This window comes from Leuciscus leuciscus, assembly GCF_965113295.1.
Source record: "Leuciscus leuciscus genome assembly, chromosome: 20".
NCBI classification, from domain to species: Eukaryota; Metazoa; Chordata; class Actinopteri; order Cypriniformes; family Leuciscidae; genus Leuciscus; species Leuciscus leuciscus.
In genome coordinates, this window is record NC_138744.1 from 31903407 (window position 1) to 31925796 (window position 22390).

The 22390-nt window shown below is 38.8% G+C and overlaps 1 protein-coding gene and 1 long non-coding RNA gene across 2 annotated transcripts in view; both read left to right on the forward strand.

The window, feature by feature from the left end:
• The window catches only part of tgfb2 (transforming growth factor, beta 2), a 42905-nt gene extending 37700 nt beyond the window's left edge, over window positions 1-5205 (forward strand). The window contains exons 5-7 of the mRNA XM_082150431.1: window positions 127-295; window positions 2472-2625; window positions 2808-5205. Of these exons, the coding sequence (XP_082006557.1) occupies window positions 127-295; window positions 2472-2625; window positions 2808-2966 (482 nt within the window). The 3' untranslated portion in view covers window positions 2967-5205. The remainder of the gene's footprint in view (window positions 1-126; window positions 296-2471; window positions 2626-2807) is intronic.
• Window positions 304-2455, forward strand: LOC309484262. The gene is made up of 3 exons (XR_014200796.1): window positions 304-1381; window positions 1666-1845; window positions 2277-2455. It is a non-coding gene; the product is annotated as an uncharacterized lncRNA (long non-coding RNA).
• Window positions 5206-22390: the final 17185 nt, after the last annotated feature.

A 22390-nucleotide genomic window follows, 5' to 3' on the forward strand; every position in this document is an offset into this window, starting at 1 on the left:
TTCAGTGTATGCAATGTTCTAGTTCATGCATTCCCTGGGAATGGAACCCATGACCTTCTCCACACCATGCTCAACAGGAATGCCCTGTATAATTTGTTAAATTTCTGTCTGATTTCTGGTTCACAGGTATAGATGACAGCTTTGTGCACGGAGGGGATCTGAAGATGTTTAAAAAGCGCCGTCACAGTGGCCAGTCTCCACACCTGCTGCTGATGTTGCTTCCATCATACCGTCTGGAGTCCCAACACAAGAGCCACCGACAGAAGCGAGCTCTGGACGCAGCCTTCTGCTCCAGGTAGGACCTTTTCCCACAGTCTGTATCTGAACCACAACATCATGTTTAAAACTGCACTTCTGGTGTCTGTATATATACTCATCTGTCATTAGTTAAAAACAGCCAGATGTCAGTCCAGGATTATGCAATCGATGAGCCATATATCAAAGCAGACTGGACCACCTATCAATGTGGACTGAACTTAATCAATGAACTGGAAAACTTTTCACTGTTAGATTAAAGCTAATGTGAGTCGATTGTCTTTTAATAAAAATCATCTGTACTCTCTCTCGTCCAACCCATTGCTGACACGATCATATAACAATGTGCTGTTAATTTTATACTTCCTGACATATCCAAGATAACATCCAGTATTAACAAGCTGAGAAAATATCAGACATTTCTGTCCAAATCCTAAAGAGAAAAATCGACATTAAAATGAAAAAGTGGACTGATGTGAATATCAGTGTTTTAAGAAATCACAAGAAAGAACCAGGTTTTTTTATTTTATTTTTATTTATTTTTTATTTTTTTGTTGACAAATTTCTATCAGAATAGAGGGTTTGGGTGGGACGTCTCCAAGGACTCATCCTTTTCCTCTTTTTTCCTTTTAATTTTTATAGCCAGTAGACATTGAACACATCACAGCTGTGAACCATTATTTGCTTCTTTCTAGTCAGTTGTGGGTTATATTAGAGGGAGGAACATTCTTATTCTAGAAAGCATTTGATTGGTCAGAAAACTGTATAGAGCAGGATGAGTCATCAATATTTTAAATGTGTTATAAATGAATTAGAATTGAATTAGCCACAGTGATATTACATTAATCCAATACTCATTTTGCAACATGTTTTATATATTTTAAATATGAGGGAAGAACCAAATATTAAACTTGGTTAAGGTATTTATCTGACAACAAAAAAAAAGGTAAACTTGCAGCTAATTTTTTTAAATTTTACTTTACAAAAAAAGCATAGAAAAACAAAAAGCTCACAGGAAAAAGCACACACTGACTACAACATAATCAGTTATTAATATTTGGTTGGTTCTCTCTTGTTTTTGCATGTGTTCATTATTTCTTTGTATGACAGCATGTCCAAAAATTACGTCAGCACAATTTGTCATGTTTCATTGCGTTATCACAAATAAAACAATTGACTCCAAGCACAACTACGCAATTTGCTCACAAAATCTTTAACACATTTTTAAGAATATTTGAATGAAGGGTGATGTCGTAAATTTTCCTGCCCACTACTCTACTGTACGTTGTGTGTATGAAAATGTTTATGGGTAAAAATATCAAATGTATTATTAAAAACTATATTTAGAGTAGTTATATGATTTTCTTTATCTAATTCCATGCTAAATTTATGTTCAAGAACTGAAATGAGCCTCATTCACTAGCCTCATTTTATTCTCAATGCTGAACATTTAGCATACCACTATTGTACATGTGCTACAATTTCATTTGTAGAACAGAAAGCTAAATTTGCTGTGGGATTCAATATTAGAAAATCTGTTGATGTAAAACTAGTCATGTCAACATGTGCTATAGAGAAGCTATAGAGAAGGTTACTTAGGGTGACCATACGTCCTGTTTAACCAGGACATGTCTGGCCAGGATTTCGAGATCGCCCAAAATGCCCGGGATTCGGCTTTTGCTTTCTACAGTCAATATGTTTACATTATTACATTATTTGACACTGACACGTACGTGCCAGCTTTGCAGGTCATGCATTCTGCTTCACACGGATCCCGATCGAGACGAAAACACAGGAATTTTCTTAGCAATGCTAAAACGCACATCAACCGATCACTTGTTTAGCGTTCATGTAAACACTACATTCAGATTCACCAATCAGAATTAATTCAGTCCTACTGAATCAAAAGGTGTGCATGTAAACAAAATGAATGGCGACGAGAAAGCAAAAGCCGTATCCCGGATATTTTGGGCGATCTCGAAATCCCGGCCGGACATGTCCTGGAATATGGTCACCCTAAGGTTACTGCCATTATTCCTGTCAAAAATAGTTTTTTCTTTACTCATTTTAAGCTTATAGTTGATTATTTATATTTTAAAAAATATGGAGTTTTATGTGCATGGAATGTCAAAATGTAGCAAACCATTTTTCCATGCCAAACTTCTCTGGCCCTCAAGCCATTGGGTTAAACATCAGTTCTGTTTATCATACCACAGAAATGTGCAGGACAATTGCTGTTTACGCTCTCTCTACATCGACTTCAAGAAGGATCTGGGCTGGAGGTGGATCCACGAACCGAAAGGTTATAACGCCAACTTCTGTGCAGGAGCCTGTCCGTATCTGTGGAGCGCGGACACTCAACACAGCAATGTAAGACAGATTTCAGCTGCTTTTGCAACTCAGCGACTGGTTAGGACGAAAACTTGTACAAGTTATTACCTGTGTCTAGTTGGGATGAACTGGTATGATTCTAGATGTAAAGCTACTAGGGGCTGAAGACAACAGATGAATTATAAATAGTATGAATAACTGCATTTTATGTCCTGTTTCAGATCCTTGGCCTCTATAACACCATTAATCCAGAAGCGTCTGCATCTCCTTGCTGTGTGTCTCAGGATCTGGAACCCCTCACAATCCTTTACTACATCGGCAAAACCCCCAAAATTGAGCAGCTCTCCAACATGATTGTCAAGTCCTGCAAGTGCAGCTAGGAACCGATTAACTCAATTTCCAAGAACACACATCCACACAAACAAACACAATAATTTAAACCCAATCACAAACATGCTGGACAGGGTGTCAAGGTACAGCAGACTAATTCCTACAGAATAGTTCCTACAAGAAGTACAGACCATTAAAAACTCTCCAAAACCAAGATGATACGTAAAAACACACATCTGAATGGTGTGGATGTGTGAACTTGTGCTGGAAACAGCCCTGTCGGCATGTGTCACATCACCCGCTCATCACTCTATGGATGTGAGTTTGGCAAACACTGGAAGTTTGTTATAGGTGTCTATATGTGAAGCAAGCGGAAGAAAAATCCCTTGTTCCATTTATTTCAAACAAACACTTCTTTCTGTTTTTTTTTTTTTTTCGTTGTTTTGTTTCCCCCCAATTCAGATATTGTTTGCTTGACTATTTGATCATATTTAAAACCCATGATATTGTTCACCAATACTGGTGAAGAGCTGGACATTTCTGACAAGCATTTGTCTCAAACTGTGTTGCTGCCACAAAGGAACTCCATGTCTGGCGCGAATAAACTGTTTTTGCAAGGGGGAAGAGTTGGCGACTGACAGATGAAATATTTTTTCGCCTCAGAAAGACATAGTTTTACCACCTTACATGGTGTAAAAAAGGCCAAGACCAACAAGTCATGTTGCTCCAAGCAGCCAAAGACGTTTTGTTCCATTGCGAACAGTCATTTAGGTCAGAAACATTCTCTACACAACTGCAGTCATGAATGCTTGGCCATCACATTGCAAGCAAAACCATTGCACACTCTACATTCTTGCATTATTGTGGCAGCAACAAATTGATTTTCCATCAAATGTCTGTGCCATTTAGCCAAATGTTTTATCATGCAGATAGCTAGATATAAACATGTTGACAGTGCCAAGCAAGATTATCTTCAAATTGTTGTTCCAGCATGAGAGTTATTGATCTGAAAGAGAAAAGTGACTAGAAGTTTATGCAAAAAGATGGCGTTTCTGAAAAGAATGACCATGACTTTTTGATACTCACCACGCAGAGCTATACCAGAGCATATAGTGCCTGGTTAAACTGGAATACGGGTGGTTAGTGAATAAAACGCTGGTTTTGCGCTGAAATACGGCACGCAAAAGTGGCAACTTCGTGAATTCACCCCTTGGCCCCTTATTACAGAGTGAGTGCAGCTATGATGTCAGCAACTCAGCAGTGTTGAAAGGAAGTGATGTCTAGTAATGAAATAGGTATGTTTACATGCACTAATTTTCATCAGTCGAATGGATCAAATCCGATTTCATATTCTAAAAGTTCCCTAAAGCGTTGGAATCCAATCCACATTCTTGTGTAGAAATATTATATATATTACATATATTCCAAACAAAACTTCACGTGACTAGACTTACCCCAAGTAAAATTGCCATTTTTTGCCTTAATGACATGTAAATATTGACCAGTTTGGAAGACGCGAGAAGTCATGGCTCACATGTAAATGTAGCTATTGATGTGAGAAGAGTTGTGTCAGTAAAGTCAGATTTTGATGAAAGGATGAAGAATGTGAACAGATGTAATGGACAGGTCATGTAAGTGAGAGACAGTAACCCCAGTTCATCCTTGTGAACATGTTGTGCAGAGGCCAGCTTGACAAATGCACTGCAGCAGCCGCGGACGCTGACGTCGACGTCCAAAACGTTTTCATGGAGAAATGTTTTATACACATCTCAAAGTGTCTTCCTGAATTTGTGATTTTGTTTTCTCTCAGAGAAAGTGATCATTTGTTATGAAGAATTGCACTGACTATTTTATTTCTACAATTTTTTTTTTATTATTATTATTATTTGTAACTATTGTTTGCTGTTTTTTATTCGTAGTTATAGCTTCACCCACATAACATGAGCTGATGATGTGTGTAGCTTCCAAGTTGAGGTTCACCTTTTAAGTCCTTATCTTAGCCAGAATTAGAGAAACTGGTGCCAGATCAGTTTAAAAGAGAAACGTTGACTCATGCCCAGGATTTTTAGGTGACACTTATTTTATTTGTATTAGGGCAAGAATGCCAGTGGATTTCCTGCAGACACAGGAAGCAGAAGGAGACACCAGCATTGTCACACTAGAGCTGTTTATTGTTATTGTTGTCTATGATGATGATGATGATGTCGATATTGTTGACCCACTATGATGTATTGTAACACATTACTGTTGTGGTGCTCTAGTGGTAAATAAATTATTTAAGTGACAAGGGATGGTGTGTGTGCTCTTGTGTGTATTATATATATATATTTTTTAATTTTCTTTTCAGACGAGTTAAATAGAAGAAAAAGATATAGAATTTTTCATAAAGAAAATAAAACTTATTTTTAGGACCATAAAGATGTTTTTTTAAATATATATATATATATATATATATATATATATATATATATATATATATATATATATATATACTATATTCAAACAATCTTTATGGTCTCCTTAAAATAAGTTTTATTTTCTTTAATAATGTTCTGCTAACATAAACAGATGACGTTACACTGCCTTATGATGAAACCCTAAACATTTAATCTCCATTTATTCCATTTGTTTATTTAACTTGCATACTGTGTGGGCAAGTCGACATAAACTACAGTACAAACCCTTGAGATTATTCTGACGATGCTCTGATACTGTATTTCCTCCCAATGGCCCTTAATCTCTGGAGGCTTGCCAGGCTCATTAGCCGAGAGTTTGTGGTTCCTTATTTAGGAGTGAGACTCGAGCAGCAGAAAGCTCTGGAGACTGTCAATCTGGAATTAGGTTTGGATTGATTAAGACTCAACATTCTACAGATAAATGCTCTGCAAACGGATGATGTCAGACATATAGGCTGTGTGAAAATTGCTGGTTTTTACCAAGTTCTTGGGACTGGCGTTTTCAGTCGGATGCCATCTTGGTACTTCAAAAGAGTCTTTCATAATTAAACACAGCAGTGCAAACTCTGACATAGGACACAATTATAAAAATTTGTTTGGGAAATTTATTCCACTGTGTGTGGGAATATTTCTGGGTAAAAATACTGATAATAAGTCAGATTATTTGTAAAGATTTATATATACAGTATCTAATCGAATCCTTTCTAATTACCTGCTCTTGAAAAAAAAAAAAAAAAAAAAAAATCCTGGGTTTTCTCAATGGATATAAGATATGATTTCATGTCTTACCTTATGGATTACTTTTAAGAAAAACAAACTTGTGGTTTATTTAGAAAGTGTTTGATTTTTTAGAAAACCTAGATGGTAACTCTTATTGACTTGATAGACAGAGTATAAACAATTAAAGAGGTTAATTGTCACACAATGGGTTGCAAACATGTAAATAAAGGATTTATTTACAAGCACTAATTTCGAATTAAATTTAAAATTAATTAATTTAATTTTAAAAATCAGAATACACTCAATTAAACTTTTCAAGAAATCTGGGGGAAAAAACACAGAAAACTGAACAACCACAGTATAGACAAGATTGAACAACTGAAAATCAGGGCTATATACAAACTCAAACCAATCAAAAGCATGAAACAGGCATTACAACTTTAATTAAACAATGAACAACTATGGCAACAAATGAAAACAAGGAAACAGAACATCTCTGGGTTATGTATATAACCCAGTTCCCATAGAGAGCCTTCCAGGAGAGACACCAGGTCTGCAAACCATACTCATACATGCCTGCCGGAATGCGGCTACCTGAATCAATCGCAACTCTTTCTGACAGACCCTCCCCAAAACTCCCAGGAGCAGAGCAATCGGAGGAAAGGCATCCATAGCATCCAATCCCAGAGTAGCTGGAGGATGGAGAGAGAACCAAAGTGGACAGTGGGTTGACTCCTCTGAGGTAAACAAGTCCACTTCTGCTTAGCCAAATTTCTGCAATATGGGCTCCACTATTTAAGGGTGGAGTTGCCAATTCCCGGGCCTCAGCCCGTGCCTTGACAGGTTGTCTGCTCCCAAAATAGAGGTGTCCCGGGATGTAAACTATAGGGAGAGTAGTTTGCCATCCGCACAGAGCAGGATCTGCTGTGCCAGCCTGAACAGGGGGCACAAAAAAGGCAAGCCACCCTGGTGGTTTATATAGGCGACTACACACTTGTCCTTCCACACCAACACATGATAACACCAGAGATCTGCTTATTGGCGCGGAGAGACAAATGTGTTGCTCTGCGGAGCTCTTTAACCGCATCTGGGCTAAGGCCCTTGTCTGTGTCGAGTTCTCTGAGCAGGTCAGCCTGGTAAGCCCGTAACACCGCCATGGTATGCATGGACCCACCAGTCTGACCTGCTGCCTTATAAGCCTTGCCAACTAAAGACGATGTAACTCTACATGGCTTTGAGGGCAAGGCTGGCCTCTTTAACGACAAAGCAGATGCGGGAGAGAGATAGCCCGCAAGCATCTTTTCCACCTCAGGCACAGACTTATGTACAGTGAACCCAGATGACAACTGCCCGCTGGTCGCACTCGACTCATAGACCTCCCTCTATGTCTAGTTCCTTGAATCTAGATCCCCCTGAGAGCACAGCGAGCTTCCAACTCCTGGGTGGGACCCACGGAGTCTGTAGATAAAGGGCAGCGTCTCACGCTCCTGTAACAGCACCAACTGCGAAGTCGACACGCTGCATCGGCAGACGTGGGACATGAACCACGGGTGCAGATATAAAATTCCCTTTATCATCAAAGAAGGCGAGGCAGGATTGGAGCTTCCTGACTGTAAAACACTCACAGTGAGGGCAATCAGCTCCCTCGAGAGCACATAACTCGTGTCCGTCGGCCCCGGGAATAGAGCGGGGGCACTGTGAAACATGTCTCCTAAACTTAGACCGTTTTTCTGGTAACACTTTACAATAAGGTTCATTAGTTAACATTAGTTAATGTATAAATAACTATCATGAACTTACCATGAGCAATCCATTTGTTAGGCTACTGTATTTGTTCATCTCTGTTAACGTTATTGGTAACACTTTACAATAAGGTTCATTAGTTAACTACATTAGTTAACATTAACTAATAATGAACTGCACTTATACAACATTTGTTCATCTTTGTCAATGTTAATTTCAACATTTACTTATACTTTATTAAAATCTTGTTAACATTAGTTAATGCACTGTGAACTAACATGAACAAACAATGAACAGCTTTATTATTATTAACAAACATTAACAAAGATTAACAAAAACAGTAATAAATATATTGCTCATTGTTAGTTCATGTTAGTTAATACATTAACTAATGTTTAATAAAGGAACCTTATTGTAAAGTGTTACCACGTTATTGTTAAAAATACAGCTGTTCATTGTTAGTTCATGTTAGTTCACAATGCATTAACTAACATTAACAAGATTTTAATAAAGTATTAGTAAATGTTGAAATTAACATTAACAAAGATTAATAAATGCGGTATACGTGCAGTTCATTATTAGTTCATGTTAACTAATGTTGCTAACTAATGTTAACTAGCGAACCTTATTGTAAAGGTCAATAGCTTGGCATGTACTACTTTTGGCCAGTCATTTACACGACAACAGCGTTTGAGGACCTGAAAATGCAAACTTTTGAAATCGGGATTCAAAGAGCAAGTGTTTGAAAACGATATCATTGTCTTCACCATGTAAACTACAAAAACATGAATTTGTGAAAACTGTGACGCCATGTGGACGTATTATGTGTTCAGTCCATAGGCACATAGTGTTTCTTTACAAAGTTACATCGCCAACTAGAGATGGCTATTATTTCATCCGCAACAGCATCACAAAACTCATCATCCGTCCGCCGCACAAACGTTTTTGACCAATTTTCAAAACCGCACCCACCCGCCATCCGCTGATTGGGTGATGCAAGGCGCAGCTAATGACTTGGTTCAACCGCCCGCCACCCGCCCGAATTTAATTAAAATATAATTTTTCGTCACGTCATCCGCCTGATCCGCGGTTTATCCACGGAGTCCGCGGCTGTAACCGCCAACCGCGCATTTCTATCGCCAACTACTGACCTGGCAGCAGAATACAGCGTTTTTTCGCAGACACGTGTGAACGGGCATCATTTTGACAACATTGTCGTCTGTACACGAAAAAACGCGAACCAGTCCAAGTCCCATTACAGTCCCAGTTTAAGGTCCTTTCTTAATCCTTTTCCACTTTCTACTACAGATTAATGACAAAATAATGGCAAAAGGTTTGGGACAAGCTGTTTTTGCAGATTATTTTCAATAAATGCCCTTCTTAGATTAGGGGAGATATTTTTGGTTCTGAAAGTCACTATGTCTTATACTACAATGAAGTTATTTCAAAAGATCAAGGACATATCGATTCCTCATGCAATACATTTTGCTAATAAGCTGACTTTCACTCATCCCAACAGGGTGTGCAAACACAGAACTGATGTGCAACTAGCTCAGCTGTGGCTTTGTGTTTGTTTTGGACTCTCACATGCATCTTTAGTCCAAGGTCCCTTTCTTTAAATGTGGCTTACTCAGTTAGCTGGATTTTTCAAGATAACCTGGCATAAAGAAGCATAAACCAAGATTTTCCATTCTTTTGAAGCAAACTTAAATTGACCAAGCTAAATAAGTAGGCCTAAAGCCAAAACATACTTTATGCTAGGACGCAAATGGAGATAGAAATGGTTCGCTGACAATGTGCAAGTGCACGGTGCTGTTGTACAGACGTTATTAAAGGCCACAAATCTAATTTCTCAATTCTTTCAAATGTATGTGCTATTAAACTAGGTTTTTTTTATTTTTTTATTCAGGTAGCTAGATATAAACAACTTGCTCAGCAGGATTCTCTTCAAACTGTTTCTCCATGCAAACCCAAAAGGGAGCTCAGTTGTATTTGAATGTGCACTTTTAGTCTGCTTCAAATCTTAAAAGTATATTTTTTAAAAACTGTACTTGCAGATAATATTAAAGAAATAAAAGGTCACTTAAGTGTACTTAGAGTACACTTTCATGACTGTGTTTTTGAACACATTTTAGTGCACTTTATAATCATGTCAAATTAAATGTTTTACCATCCAGCACATTTTAAATCGTTACATTTCAATCATTAACAATGCTTTGTCATGCTTAAAAGTACACTATAGCATTGACTAAAATCACAAGTTAAGTACTTGATTATAATTTTAACTGCATTGTGTTGTATGACATTACATTTAAAGTTAATATATAAATATGTACTTAAGTCATACTTAAGTGATACTTAAGTTGGTCAAAAAGCACTCTAAATTTCAGCTAATTGGATTTTATATACATTTTAATTTAATTGTAAATAACATGCAATTAATTGTTCAAAGCCTGTACATTCAGGAAACACTAAAGTATATTATTTTAATGAATATTATTTCTTTAATAAGTACTCTTTTTAAAAGTATGCTAAAGTGTACTTATTTTCCACACGGGAATATAGTTGCTAATACGCAAATGACTGGCATATTACTTTATAAATTTGAACTATGCACAGGTTCATAATTTTACTTTGTTCTCACACTCTCTTGAAGAAAACAAAAACACTTTTTCCTTTTATCACTTCTCAGTTTCTCTCATCGACTACTTGCTCCCTGCTTTCATTCTACCAAGTGTTCACGTGCGCGCGCGCACACACACACACACACACACACACACACACACACACATACACAGCTCTTGTAAAGCAGTAGGAGAGGTTCGAGGTGAAAAGGTCTCCGGTCCCTTGGGATCAGAATGTTTTGGGGATTCAGTGATTCAGCCACAGCTGGCTGCACACAACAATATGAAATTAGTGAGAAGCATTTGCAGCGGTGATGTCAGCACTAAACCATGCAGGGACCCCATTAGCACACAGAGGAATTTTGGGACTACTTGTCAAAGGCTGTTTGTGTGTCCATTCATGCAGAGAGAAAAAAAATGATAGGAAAGCAACGTTCCTCTTGTCTCAAATGTTTGTATGAAAAATGCAAAGAATTCCTTTGATGCCATCTTGACGTCTGTCTCTAGTGCTTTTGGCCTGTCTCATGTGTGTCAACACTAATTGCCCTGCAGACAGAGGCTTGTATTGCATCTGTAATTACACAGGAAAGCCTGTTCCTTTGAGCTGTGGATTAGTAACTCTTTGTGTTAGCATTGAAAAGGGGCACGAAGGCAGTCCGAGTGAAGCATCACAGAATCCGAGTACAAAGTGTTCCTCTACTCAACCCTTCCCTTGAGTTTGACAGGCGTCTTGGAGATGTCATGATAGAGAGAGATCTGTGGATATTCAATCCCTGCAGCGCCGGTCTGCCTAGCGATGGGGCCAGACTCTGGACCCCCGTTACCCTCGCACAACATATACGGTCATATCGTATACAGCCTAAAGCGTGGGAGGAATGAGGACAAACACAGTTGAAGAAGGGTGAGGATGTATTTATAGCACATACTCGAGGCTAAGTGAGGAGATGGGGTGGTCTTTATCAATCCCTCTGGGAAAAAAGGCGATGTGCTGCAGTCATTAGTCCAATTTTCAAAAAGCCGGTGCTCAGTTGGGAACTGTTGCATGCATTTCCACTTCAGAAAAAGTCGTTATGAGCCAGAAAAACTGGCTCTGCAATAGAAAATGCTTTAGATGCTCCTGAACACTCTTGCTAAAATCTCTTTATTCCAAACTTGTATGCATTTCTTTGTTTTGTGGAATGCAATTGAAGCTATACTGAAGAATGTCTCAGTGTCAGGATGAGGTTGTTGGGGGTTTTTTTGTCCGATGGGCAAAATGTTGTTTGGACCCTAAGATTCTTCAAACTATTTTCTCTCGGTTATTGCAGAAAAACAGGTTTAGAACAAGGATTGGAACAACGTGATGGTGACTATGACATAATTTTAAATTTGGGGGGACTACACAAAAAAACCACCATGTTAACACTTGAGGAACCTAAGCCCATACCTATCTATTAACAATTTACAATAAGGTATAATTTGTTATTTTTAAATCTTTGTTAATTGTTCATTGTTTGTTTACAGTGCATTAACTAATGTTAACAAATACAACTTTTGAGTTTAAAAACGGGTTACATTTCAATAGTCCACTTTAGATATTCTACTAACTATAAGTAACTTTATTAACTTTACTTTTAGTAACTACAGTAGTGGCCAAAAGTGATGTCCATCCTAGGAAAACTGACATCTTCACCCTCTATTCAAAGATTTTTTTTAAGCATATTGTGTAGTTGTTCTTGGTGACAATTGTTTTATTTGTTATAACACAATGAATCATGCCAATTAGTGCAGAAATAGTTTTGGGCCAGGCTGTCATGCAGTTAATAAATGTGATTTTTTTTTTTCTATGCTTTTTGTTTTGCATAAATAAAAAGTAAAATAAAACAAAACAATTCCAAATAATTTTGTCAGATAAATAACTTAACCAAGTTTAGTGTTTTGTTCTTCCCTCATATTTAAAATATTGGAAATATACAGTTTTCCTCATATTTTGATGGTTTAATCTAAATTGTAGGGTCATTAAAAACAAATATCCTCTCCGGACAACACTTTTAGCCACTAATGTACATGTGAACTAACTCTCAGAGTATTAGTAGATAGGTTAGTGTTAGGGTTAGTTGAATAAGTTGACATGTAGTTACAAAGGTACTCATAGTTAGTCTAAAGTGGACTATCGAAATAAAGTGTTACCTGAAATAAAATATTTTAAAATGTTGAAATTGGAAAATGAATATGATGTAGAATCATTTTTCATTGTTAATTCATGTTAACTAATGTAGTTAATTAATGATAACAAATGAAACCTTATTAAGTGTTACCAATCTAACCATTAAAATCAAATGAGTTCCGTCTCCCATGTGCTGCATATGTGAGCAGAACTATTTAAATGACATGTAGAGCTTTCCAAATCAGCCACCAGCATCAAACCAGCACTAACCAGCACCAATATAGGCCAGTATGGACATTAGGTCTGGTCTACCACTGATAACAGAAAACATTCTCTGAACTTAAACAAACATGAATGAACAAACTTTCTTCCATTCATGCTGAAACAACTTAAGAATGGGTGCGAAAAGGAACAACCTGCCGCAACAAACAATCATGAAAAAAAGAGTGTACCTGTAAAGCTGTAATCCAAAAATGGAACAAATACTTTGAAGCGAAGCATACTGTGCGCCTCAAAGCAATGAGAATTGATACAGAGAAATTAACCCAACAGACATGAGTTCCTGGGGTTGAGTCCATATCCAGACTGTAAAACTTTATGAATGTGTGCGGGGAGGACCAGACTGCCACACCACAAACATCTTGCAATGACGCACCTTTAGCTAGCACATTAGAGGCGCCACTCCAAGTAGAATGAGCCATGAAACCTAGAGGCGAAGCCATACTGCATGCCTCATAGGCAAAATAAAAAGCAGCAACAATCCAATCTGCTCAGAGATGGGAGAACCTCTGCCACGGCCTTCAAAGCAGACCAGCAACTGATAGGATTTATGCCACAAACCTGAGTGGTCAACGTAAATCCTCAGTGCTCTGACTGGACACAAAAGGTGAAGCGTTTCTTGCTCCGGCAATTCAAAAGGCAGGGAAGGAAAGGCTAGAAGGCCGACCAGATGGACTGTCAAAAATGGCACCTTTGGAACGTATCCCAGCTTCGGGAGCAATATGACCTAAACTAGTCCAGGGGCAAAGTCTAGACAGGATGGGTCAACTGACAAGGCCTGCAAATGTCCTACCCTTTTTAATGAAGTTTATTCTAATAACAAAGCCTCCTTGAGAGTCAGAAACTTCTCTGATGCTGACTCCAGCGGCTCAAATTGGGCCTCTGATAACCCTTCCAGGACTATTGAAAGATCCCGGGAAGGAACTCACAGTCTGCAGATAGGCCTCAGCCATCTGGCACCATGAAGAAAGCAACATATCACGGGATGCCTCCTCACAGCAGATGTAGCAGCCGCATGCACATTAAGCATAGCAGAGGATAAACCATCCTAAAAGGCACTTCAGTAAAAACTCCAGCACTGCACCACTGAACTGGGCAATCGACTGAGTTAGATTTGCACCTTTTGCATGACTCGAAGAGACCACTTCAGGGCATACAGTTTCCTAGTGGACGGAGCTCTAGCATTCAGAATGGTCTGTCTCAACAACCTCGGTTGAGATACCTAAATCTAAGAGCTGGTAGCCTTCAGGGACCAAACCCACGGCTTCCATATCTTGAGCCTGGAATGAAAGATTGTGCCCTGAACCTGGGAGAGAAGGTCCCTCCTGGTTGGATTCTCCCACGGAGAGCCTTCCAGGAGATATATTAGGTCTAAGAACCATACTCGGGCTGACCAGAACAGAACAACTAGCAATAGGCAAACTCTGTCCTCACAAACTCTGGCTTCGGGGAAAGGCGTACAGATGTAGCTTCGGCCACGCCTGTACCATAGCATCCAGCCCTAATGGAGCTGAAGGTATGAGGGAGAACCATAGAGGACAGTGGGTTGATTCCTCGGAGGAGATCAGATCTACACCCATTTTGCTGAACCTCTGCCAGATTTGCACCACTACTTCTAGGTAAAGTCTCCATTCCCCAGGCCTCAGCCCCTGCCTTGATATGATGTCTGCTCCCACATTCATGTGCCCTGGAATGTAAACTGCACTCAGAGACAACAGTGTGCATTGAGCACAGAGCAGAATCTTCTGCACCAACCTGAACACGGGGCACAAACGCAGACCACTCTGGTGCTTTATTCATGATACCATAATACCAACGTATTGTCAGTCCACACCAACATGTGGTTACCCCTCAGTTCCGGGAGAAAGTACTTCAAAGCAAGAAATACAGCCTTCATCTCTAGGCAATTTATATATATATATATATATATATATATATATATATATATATATATATATATATATATATATATATATATATATATATATATATGTATATATGTATATATTTATAGAATGGACTCAACTCAAGCAGGAGACAATCATGCCCGCATGGAGGTTGAATTCCATACCACCCCTAATTTGTTAATGAAGTTGACTAGACTGTGCACGCTGCATGCACGTGCAACCCACTAAGACAATTTATAGAAAGACATTGTTTCTTGCCATTATTTTGCATGGTACACTTAATTTGAAGTGCTGCTGCTGAAAATCAGTACAGGAAAAACTGCTTAAAACATTATTTCATACTGGGATAATTCTAGGGTGGCAGATGGGGTGGCAATGCCCCCACCCCCGCCCCTGCCCCCATCCTTCTTGGGAACTAAAAAAAATAACAGCTGTAGAAGCCTGACTCTCTTAAGGGAAGCATGTTCTATGGCCCTTTTGCCCTTTTTTTTACTCCGGAAGGAGCTAGGGCCTGGCAGAGGAGGGCTCGAGGAGGCCTCCAGCTCCTGGCCAGTTGAGCCACAGATGGCACTCTGTGGCAACCATAGCAGTCATTGCACAATTAATGGAGTGGGCCGTTTGCTTAGTGGCACAGAGGGCAAGGTCTGTGGCCTGGCAGAGTTCCCTGACTGACTTAGAGTCAATAGCCTCACTGGAGTCCAGGTCATTGAGCAGGTTGGCCTAGTAAACCTGCAGAATAGCCATAGTGTGCAAGGATGCTTCAGCCTGACCTTCTGCTTTATAAGCTTAACCCACAAGGCCGGATGCAACTCTGCAAGGCCTCGAGGGCAGTGTGGGTTTCTTTAGTGAAGTCACCGCTGCAGGGGAGAGATAGCCTGCAAGCGTCTCTTCGACCCACTGGAATGCAGCATACCCATACTCTCCACGTCCCATGATGAAGGAATAATTTGACATCGAGGGGTAATGGACTCGAGCCAAGTATGGGTAGACCCAAGACTGCGATTCCTCAGGCTGCTGACTTCCTCCACTAGAGAGGAAACGATCGTCCAGCTTACTACTTCATTTTTTCTCATCTAGCCATTCTAATTGATGCTCATCCATATGTGAACCGCATGATTTAACCTGCTGTGCTGCCTGGGTAATAATGAGGGCAATCGGCTCCCTCGAGAGCCAATCAAACGTGCTCCGCTCCTAAGCAGATGACACATCGATTGTTTTCATCATCCCTGGTGATATAGCGGCAACCCGCTTGTAATTCTTTGAAGCTATTTCTTTACACACAAAGACTGTAGACAATCTTCTTTTCTTTTCTTTTTTCTTTTTTTTTTAACTCCTAACACACAGAACAAGACTTCCCACTCACATGCAAACAAACGGCATCCTGAAGATAAATAAGTTGGTGACGTGTTTCAGGCATCTATTATGATTTCAGTGATGCGCTGACGCCAAGTCACCTTACCACGCTTTTGGCCAATCAAGATTTCTGTTTCCCACATGTGCTTCAGACACCGGCTCATGCATAAGCTTTCCCATAGCAAAAAGATCATGATGCAGCATTTAGTTCCACTCGAAAAGGAAACTGGATGTCTTGATGTTCAGAGAAAATACATTTTCATAACCTAATGGGAGCATTAGCACAACATTCTTAGACATTTTTTTTTTGCTTGCTGGGACACTGTTCTGAAGTAGAAACACAACAATATATGTTCCAAATAAAATTTTGGGAGGAGCATGTTCCTATCATCCCAGCGATCACAAAGCTACTAGGCTACAAAATATTTAAACTGTCACTTAACCCTAGTTTGCACAACCCTAATCATATCTGTCGCACACATAATGATGAAAAATGCAGTCTGGATTGGAAAATCCCCAAAACTGTTGCTATTACTTCTGAAAGAATAATCATCATTGTGAGATTATCTGTACAGTGCTACACATTTATATATGAGAGCTCTGCTCTACATTAGGAGGTGCATTAAATGCATTTCAGTATGGGAACTCAATGTCTCTTTGCTGCTGCTGTGAGAAACCTTGCCTGCTACCGAGTGAGGGGAAGTTTAGGATCCCTGTGGAGCATTCCAGCTTTACAAATAAAATATGACCCACCACAGTATAAAATAACAATTAAAACTCAGCAGCCCCTGGAAATAACCCAGCTTCTCATTGGAGGTGCAGAGAAGCTCAATGTGTTTTGGGTGTATGATGATCATTCATGTTAGTTTTACTAATAGTATTCTGGACTTGTTTTTAAAGGGAACCTGACATATGCAAGCCCGCTTATATTCACAAAAACCTCTATAACAGATCAGGACTTCACATCTATCAGCTTACTTAAATCTGCAGTCCGCAGTTTTTCCTCTTTGTCGCCATCTGTGTTCGAAATCTACAATTGCAGTTATTTGCGGAATTATCAACTTTACGTGGGTTGTGCCTCGGCACAGGGCAGCGCGGATGAATCCAATGTTTTGAGGAGAATGTGCGGCTGTCAGTCGCCGCGGCGGTGTTGGATACTGGCATTTGGAATCACAGATTCTGCTTTTTGGAAGTATGACCAGCATAAGAATTTTCACCGGAAAATGTGAAATCTGAACAAGTAACATCCACTAGTTCTGACCAACTAAGGGAAAAAAAGCATAGCAGTAAATCGCGCTGATTAAATCTAATGATTGCTTATCATATCACATCAAATCGTGCAAATTATACTTTATCAAATTGTTAATGTTAACAACATCAGCATTGTGTGACTACATTTAATGCCCTTCCAATATTTATCCCTGTTTTCGCATGGGCCCGGTTGCAGTCTCTTTTTTTCTGTAGCCACTCCGAAGTCTTTTGCATTTTACAACGGGTGAATCTCCAGTTGTCACTGGTGATTGTCGTTTGAACCTTTCTGGATCCGCCATCAAATTGATACGTTTAATTATATCAAGGGCTGTGAGAAAAGGCTATAAATATCCTTACATGCAATATAGCCTACTAGCCGAGACACATTCTTTATGTGTACAGATGTGACGTAATGACACAAAGACATGCTTGAATTTCCCACGGAAATCCACAAGTAGTTGGGGAACAGAATTGTGAGATGGAACTCAGAATTCCGAGAGAAAAAAAAGTCAGAATTGTGAGATATAAAGTTATAATTACCTCTTCCGTGGTGGAAACAAGCTTCCATATCTATTTATCTTTATTTATCTATTTTAATATTCAACAATATTATTGATCTGCCTGCATTGACACCATTATATGAGAACTGAACTGAGCTGGACCATGACATGACATCATTTTCTCCAGAGCAGCTATATGATAAATAATAAATGAACTACACTAAGAACTTTTTTACAACAGAAATTAACCATCACTGAACTTACTTAAAGCTACACTGTGTAATTTTTTTAAGTTGATTCTTAGCAAAAAAACACTTTGTTCTTTCAAAATTATATGTGCTCAATCATGTGTATTTACTTCCACCAACTAATCAAGTATTCTCATAAGCGTAGAATCTGCCATTCAGAATACATACGAGCGAGTTGCCTGAATGGTGGCAGCCATGTTGCGCCTCCATCTTGAAAATACATTAGCCAAAGAGGAACATACCTGGAAATTTAAGCTTCGCCTTTCGCGCTTTTACACTCAGTGGCACCGTGACGAATGTGAGGGGGAGATTACTCACGACTGCCGGCCACCGTAGGAGTTAAAATGCCCTCGGAATGGGAGGGGCTAGAAAGTAATATTCAGTTGGTAGTCATATACAATTTCACAGCTAGATGGGAGAAAATCCTACACAGTGTAGCTTTAAGCTGGACTATGATATTGCTTTCTTCTAGATCTGCTGTACAGCAGAAACAAACTTTGTTGCATAATTTTCCTGTTATCATTGTAAAGCTGCTTTGAAACAATCTGTATTGCAAAAACGCTATATAAATAAAGGTAACTTGACTTGACTATTTATTTAGTTGAACCTAAGTTGGCTGAACTTGAACTGGTCAAACTGAGGTAGTAACACTCACATTTCCTGGTTATCTATAAAAACACACAAGTTACCCAAGAAATGTTGTAGTAAGCTTTGTCAACCCAAAAGTGATGGACTACTTGCAAATGTCCTCAGGTTCCAAATACAGCTTATTATGGTGGCTTCTGGAACAGAGCGGTTATGAAGATTGTATCCAGATCAGAGATCATCTTCCAGATGTAGCCGAACTGCCACTGAGATGAATGGGAATGCTAACAGTTACTTACTCTCTCCAAGTATATGTGGACTCTTCACATGCATTAAATCATCATCTCATTACTTTTATGAACATTTATCTAACTGAGGCTAACTCCTGTCGGCTGCTAGTCTCACCCCTGACTGTGATGAGCATGTTTATTTGGATGGTCTCAGGTGAGACATTCCTCATAGCTGTGTCGGTCACCATAAGCTTATTCAGCACATACGCATCCAGTGTGTTTCATCACCTCACGAGAATGAAGCTCTGTGTGTGAGAAAGGTTTCATTCAGTTAATTTTGTTTCTCAAACTGGTCAGGATTCGTTAGCTCCTGGCCTAGATAGTCCAGCAACAGAAAATGTATATTGTGAAGCTGGTCAACCAGTATGGTCTTTCTGGTGATGCTGGTTTACCAAGGTCAAGCTAGTTAAGCAGCCTGCTAGTTATGCTGGTGACCAGTTAAACTAGTCTCTTTCAGTATGGATACCCTCGAGAAAGAGAAGTGTGCTTAATTGTATTGAATTTGCACTTTTAGTGTAATTCAAATATTAAAAGAATATTTTTAAAAAACTGTACTTGCAGATATATTATATTAATGAAATAAAAGGCCACTTAAGTGTACTTAAAGAGTGTACTTTCTTAATGCTTAAGTATTATTTTAAAAGTGCACTTTGTAATCATGTCATATTAAAAGTTTTACCTTAAAGTACATTTTAAATTGTTGTTGTAATATTTTTTTTAGTGCTTTAAAGAATTAGGCTATACATATTTGTGTGTTGACTAACATATTAAAGCACATGTACAGTACTTGATTTTAACTAGTATGTTATTTAATATTACATTTAAAGTGAATATAGGTATCACTTTATTTTACAGTGTCCTTGTTACTCCTTGTTACATGTACTTACTGTAGTAATACCTATAATGTATGCATCATTACATGCAACTAACCCTAAACCAAATCCCAACCCTACACAGTACTTACATGCATAATTACACCGTAACACAGACACCTTTAAAAAAAAGTGTAACCTCAATATATTTTAAATGTACTAAATTGCAACTGCATCCTTGCAAATGTGTAATTAAAAATATATTTAAATATGTGATATACAAGTTAATAGAAATGACATTCAATTATTTTAGTTTACCATAAATGCTTGTCAGTGCATTCAGCAGTAGGCTACACTTCAAAGTGTAGCATTAATCCAAAACGCGGGATGCAGAGATGACAAACAAAGTATTTAATGAACACAGAGAATAACACAGGAGAACACTCCTACTCTCACAGGAGAATATAGTACACTAAACACGTAAATTAAGCATGATAACAGACAAAGAACATAACCAAGCAGAGAGTATAAATACACTGAGAACAGAAACTAAACGGAGTAGGGAAACAGAAACAAAAGGAAACGAAACATAATATCAAAAGAAGAGTCCATAACTGTGACATTATCCATATTTCAAAGACGTAATTCTGAAATTACACATAAAGATGTACTTCTTAAGTGGGTCGAAAAGCACTCAGCTAATTGAATTTAATTTAAATTTAAACTATAATTAATAACAATATAACATAATAACAACAAATATCTAATCAGCCAATCACATGGCAGCAACCCAATGCATTTATGCATGTAGACATGGTCAAGACGAACTGGTGAAGTTCAAACTAAACATCAGAATGTGGAAGAAAGGTGATTTAAGTGACTTTAAATGTGTCATGGTTGTTGGTGCCAGACGGGCTGGTCTGAGTATTTCAGAAACTGCTGATCTACTGGGATTTTCACACACAAACATATCTAGGGTTTACAGAGAATGGTCCGAAAAAGAGAAAATATCCAGTGAGTGGCAGTTCTGTGTGCGAAAACGTCTTGTTGATGCCAGAGGTCAGAGGAGAATGACCAGACTGGTTCAGCTGATTGAAAGGCAACATTGACTCAAATAACCACTCGTCACAACCGAGGTCTGCAGAAGATCTCTGAATCGAACCTTGAAGCAGATTTACATTTACATTTGCATTTATAAATTTAGCAGACGCTTTTATCCAAAGCAACTTACAAATGAGAGCAATAGAAGCCGTTAAACTAACAATAGGACAACAGTATGCAAGTGCTATGACCATTCCCAGTTTAATCTAACGCAGTATGTGTACTTTTTTTATTTTTTTTATGAGATGAGCTAAAGCAGCAGAAGACACACCGGTTGATCCAATAGGGATTCACATCATGGATGAGCAGCAGACAAATATGCAGTAACTGCGTAATGCTATCATGACAATATGGACCAACATCTCTTAGAAATGTTTCCAGCTTATTTAAGGCAGTTCTGAAGGCAAAAGAGGGTCCAACCCAGTACTTGCAAGGTGTACCTAATAAAGTGGCCGGAGTGTGTTTATATATACTTATATAGTTAGACACGTGTCCTAACAGGAGAAAGCATTTGAGCACATCTATCAGTTCCTGTGGATGAGATGTATTGGTGGAGGGCAGCGAGGTCAGAGCGAGGTAACAATAACCATCACTCCTTTAACCCTGTTGTACCTTGTATGTGTAAGGAAGCAATTAAACGGCACTCAATCTTTGGTGGTGATGAATGTTCTGTACTCTGGTACCAGTAGGGATCCGAGTGTGACCCGAGGAACCCGCTCAGCTTGTGGTCACGGACGCATCTAAAGATTAATGGCGTATAATGGGTCGCACCCAGCTTGCTGAGATTAATAGCACGTAATGACTCGCGCCAGCCTCCAAGATTAATGGCACATAATGGTTTGCTTTGCTGGGCGTAATCGAGCTGTCAGGGGTGGCTTTGAGAAATTGCAGAGCTAACATCATTTTTCACATGTCCCTAAAAAGTCCTGCACAGCTCTGATAATTCCCAAGTTTGCCAGGCCTCCGGGGAACTGGTGCACCTCTGCTGTGTCTCAAGAGCTTCAAGACCTTCAGCCTTTCCTGCTGTGTGTTTGAGTGTGTGCTGTTAATCTTGCACATATTTGTGACTGCAGTTTTAGGACACCCACTCTGACATATTGTCTCTGTACACTCTTAAAAACAAAGGTTCCAAGAGAGTGTTTTCACAATGATGCCATAGAAGAACTATTTTTGGTTTCCCAAAGAAACTTTTAATGAACAGTTCTTAAAAGAACATTTGAATAATAATCTAAAGAACTTTTTTACATTATAAAACATTTATAAAACTTTGTGGAATGGAAAGATATCATGGATGTTAAAGGTTTTTTAGTTTTAATAAGAGTGTTAGTCACCAAGTGCATTTCAGACAGCATCCATGCAGTCAAATCAGGTCTATGAATAGCCGATAACATCTTTTGTGTGCATGAACTACAGGCTACAAAAGCAAACAGAGGATGTCTCGCTTTTTTGCCATTTTGTG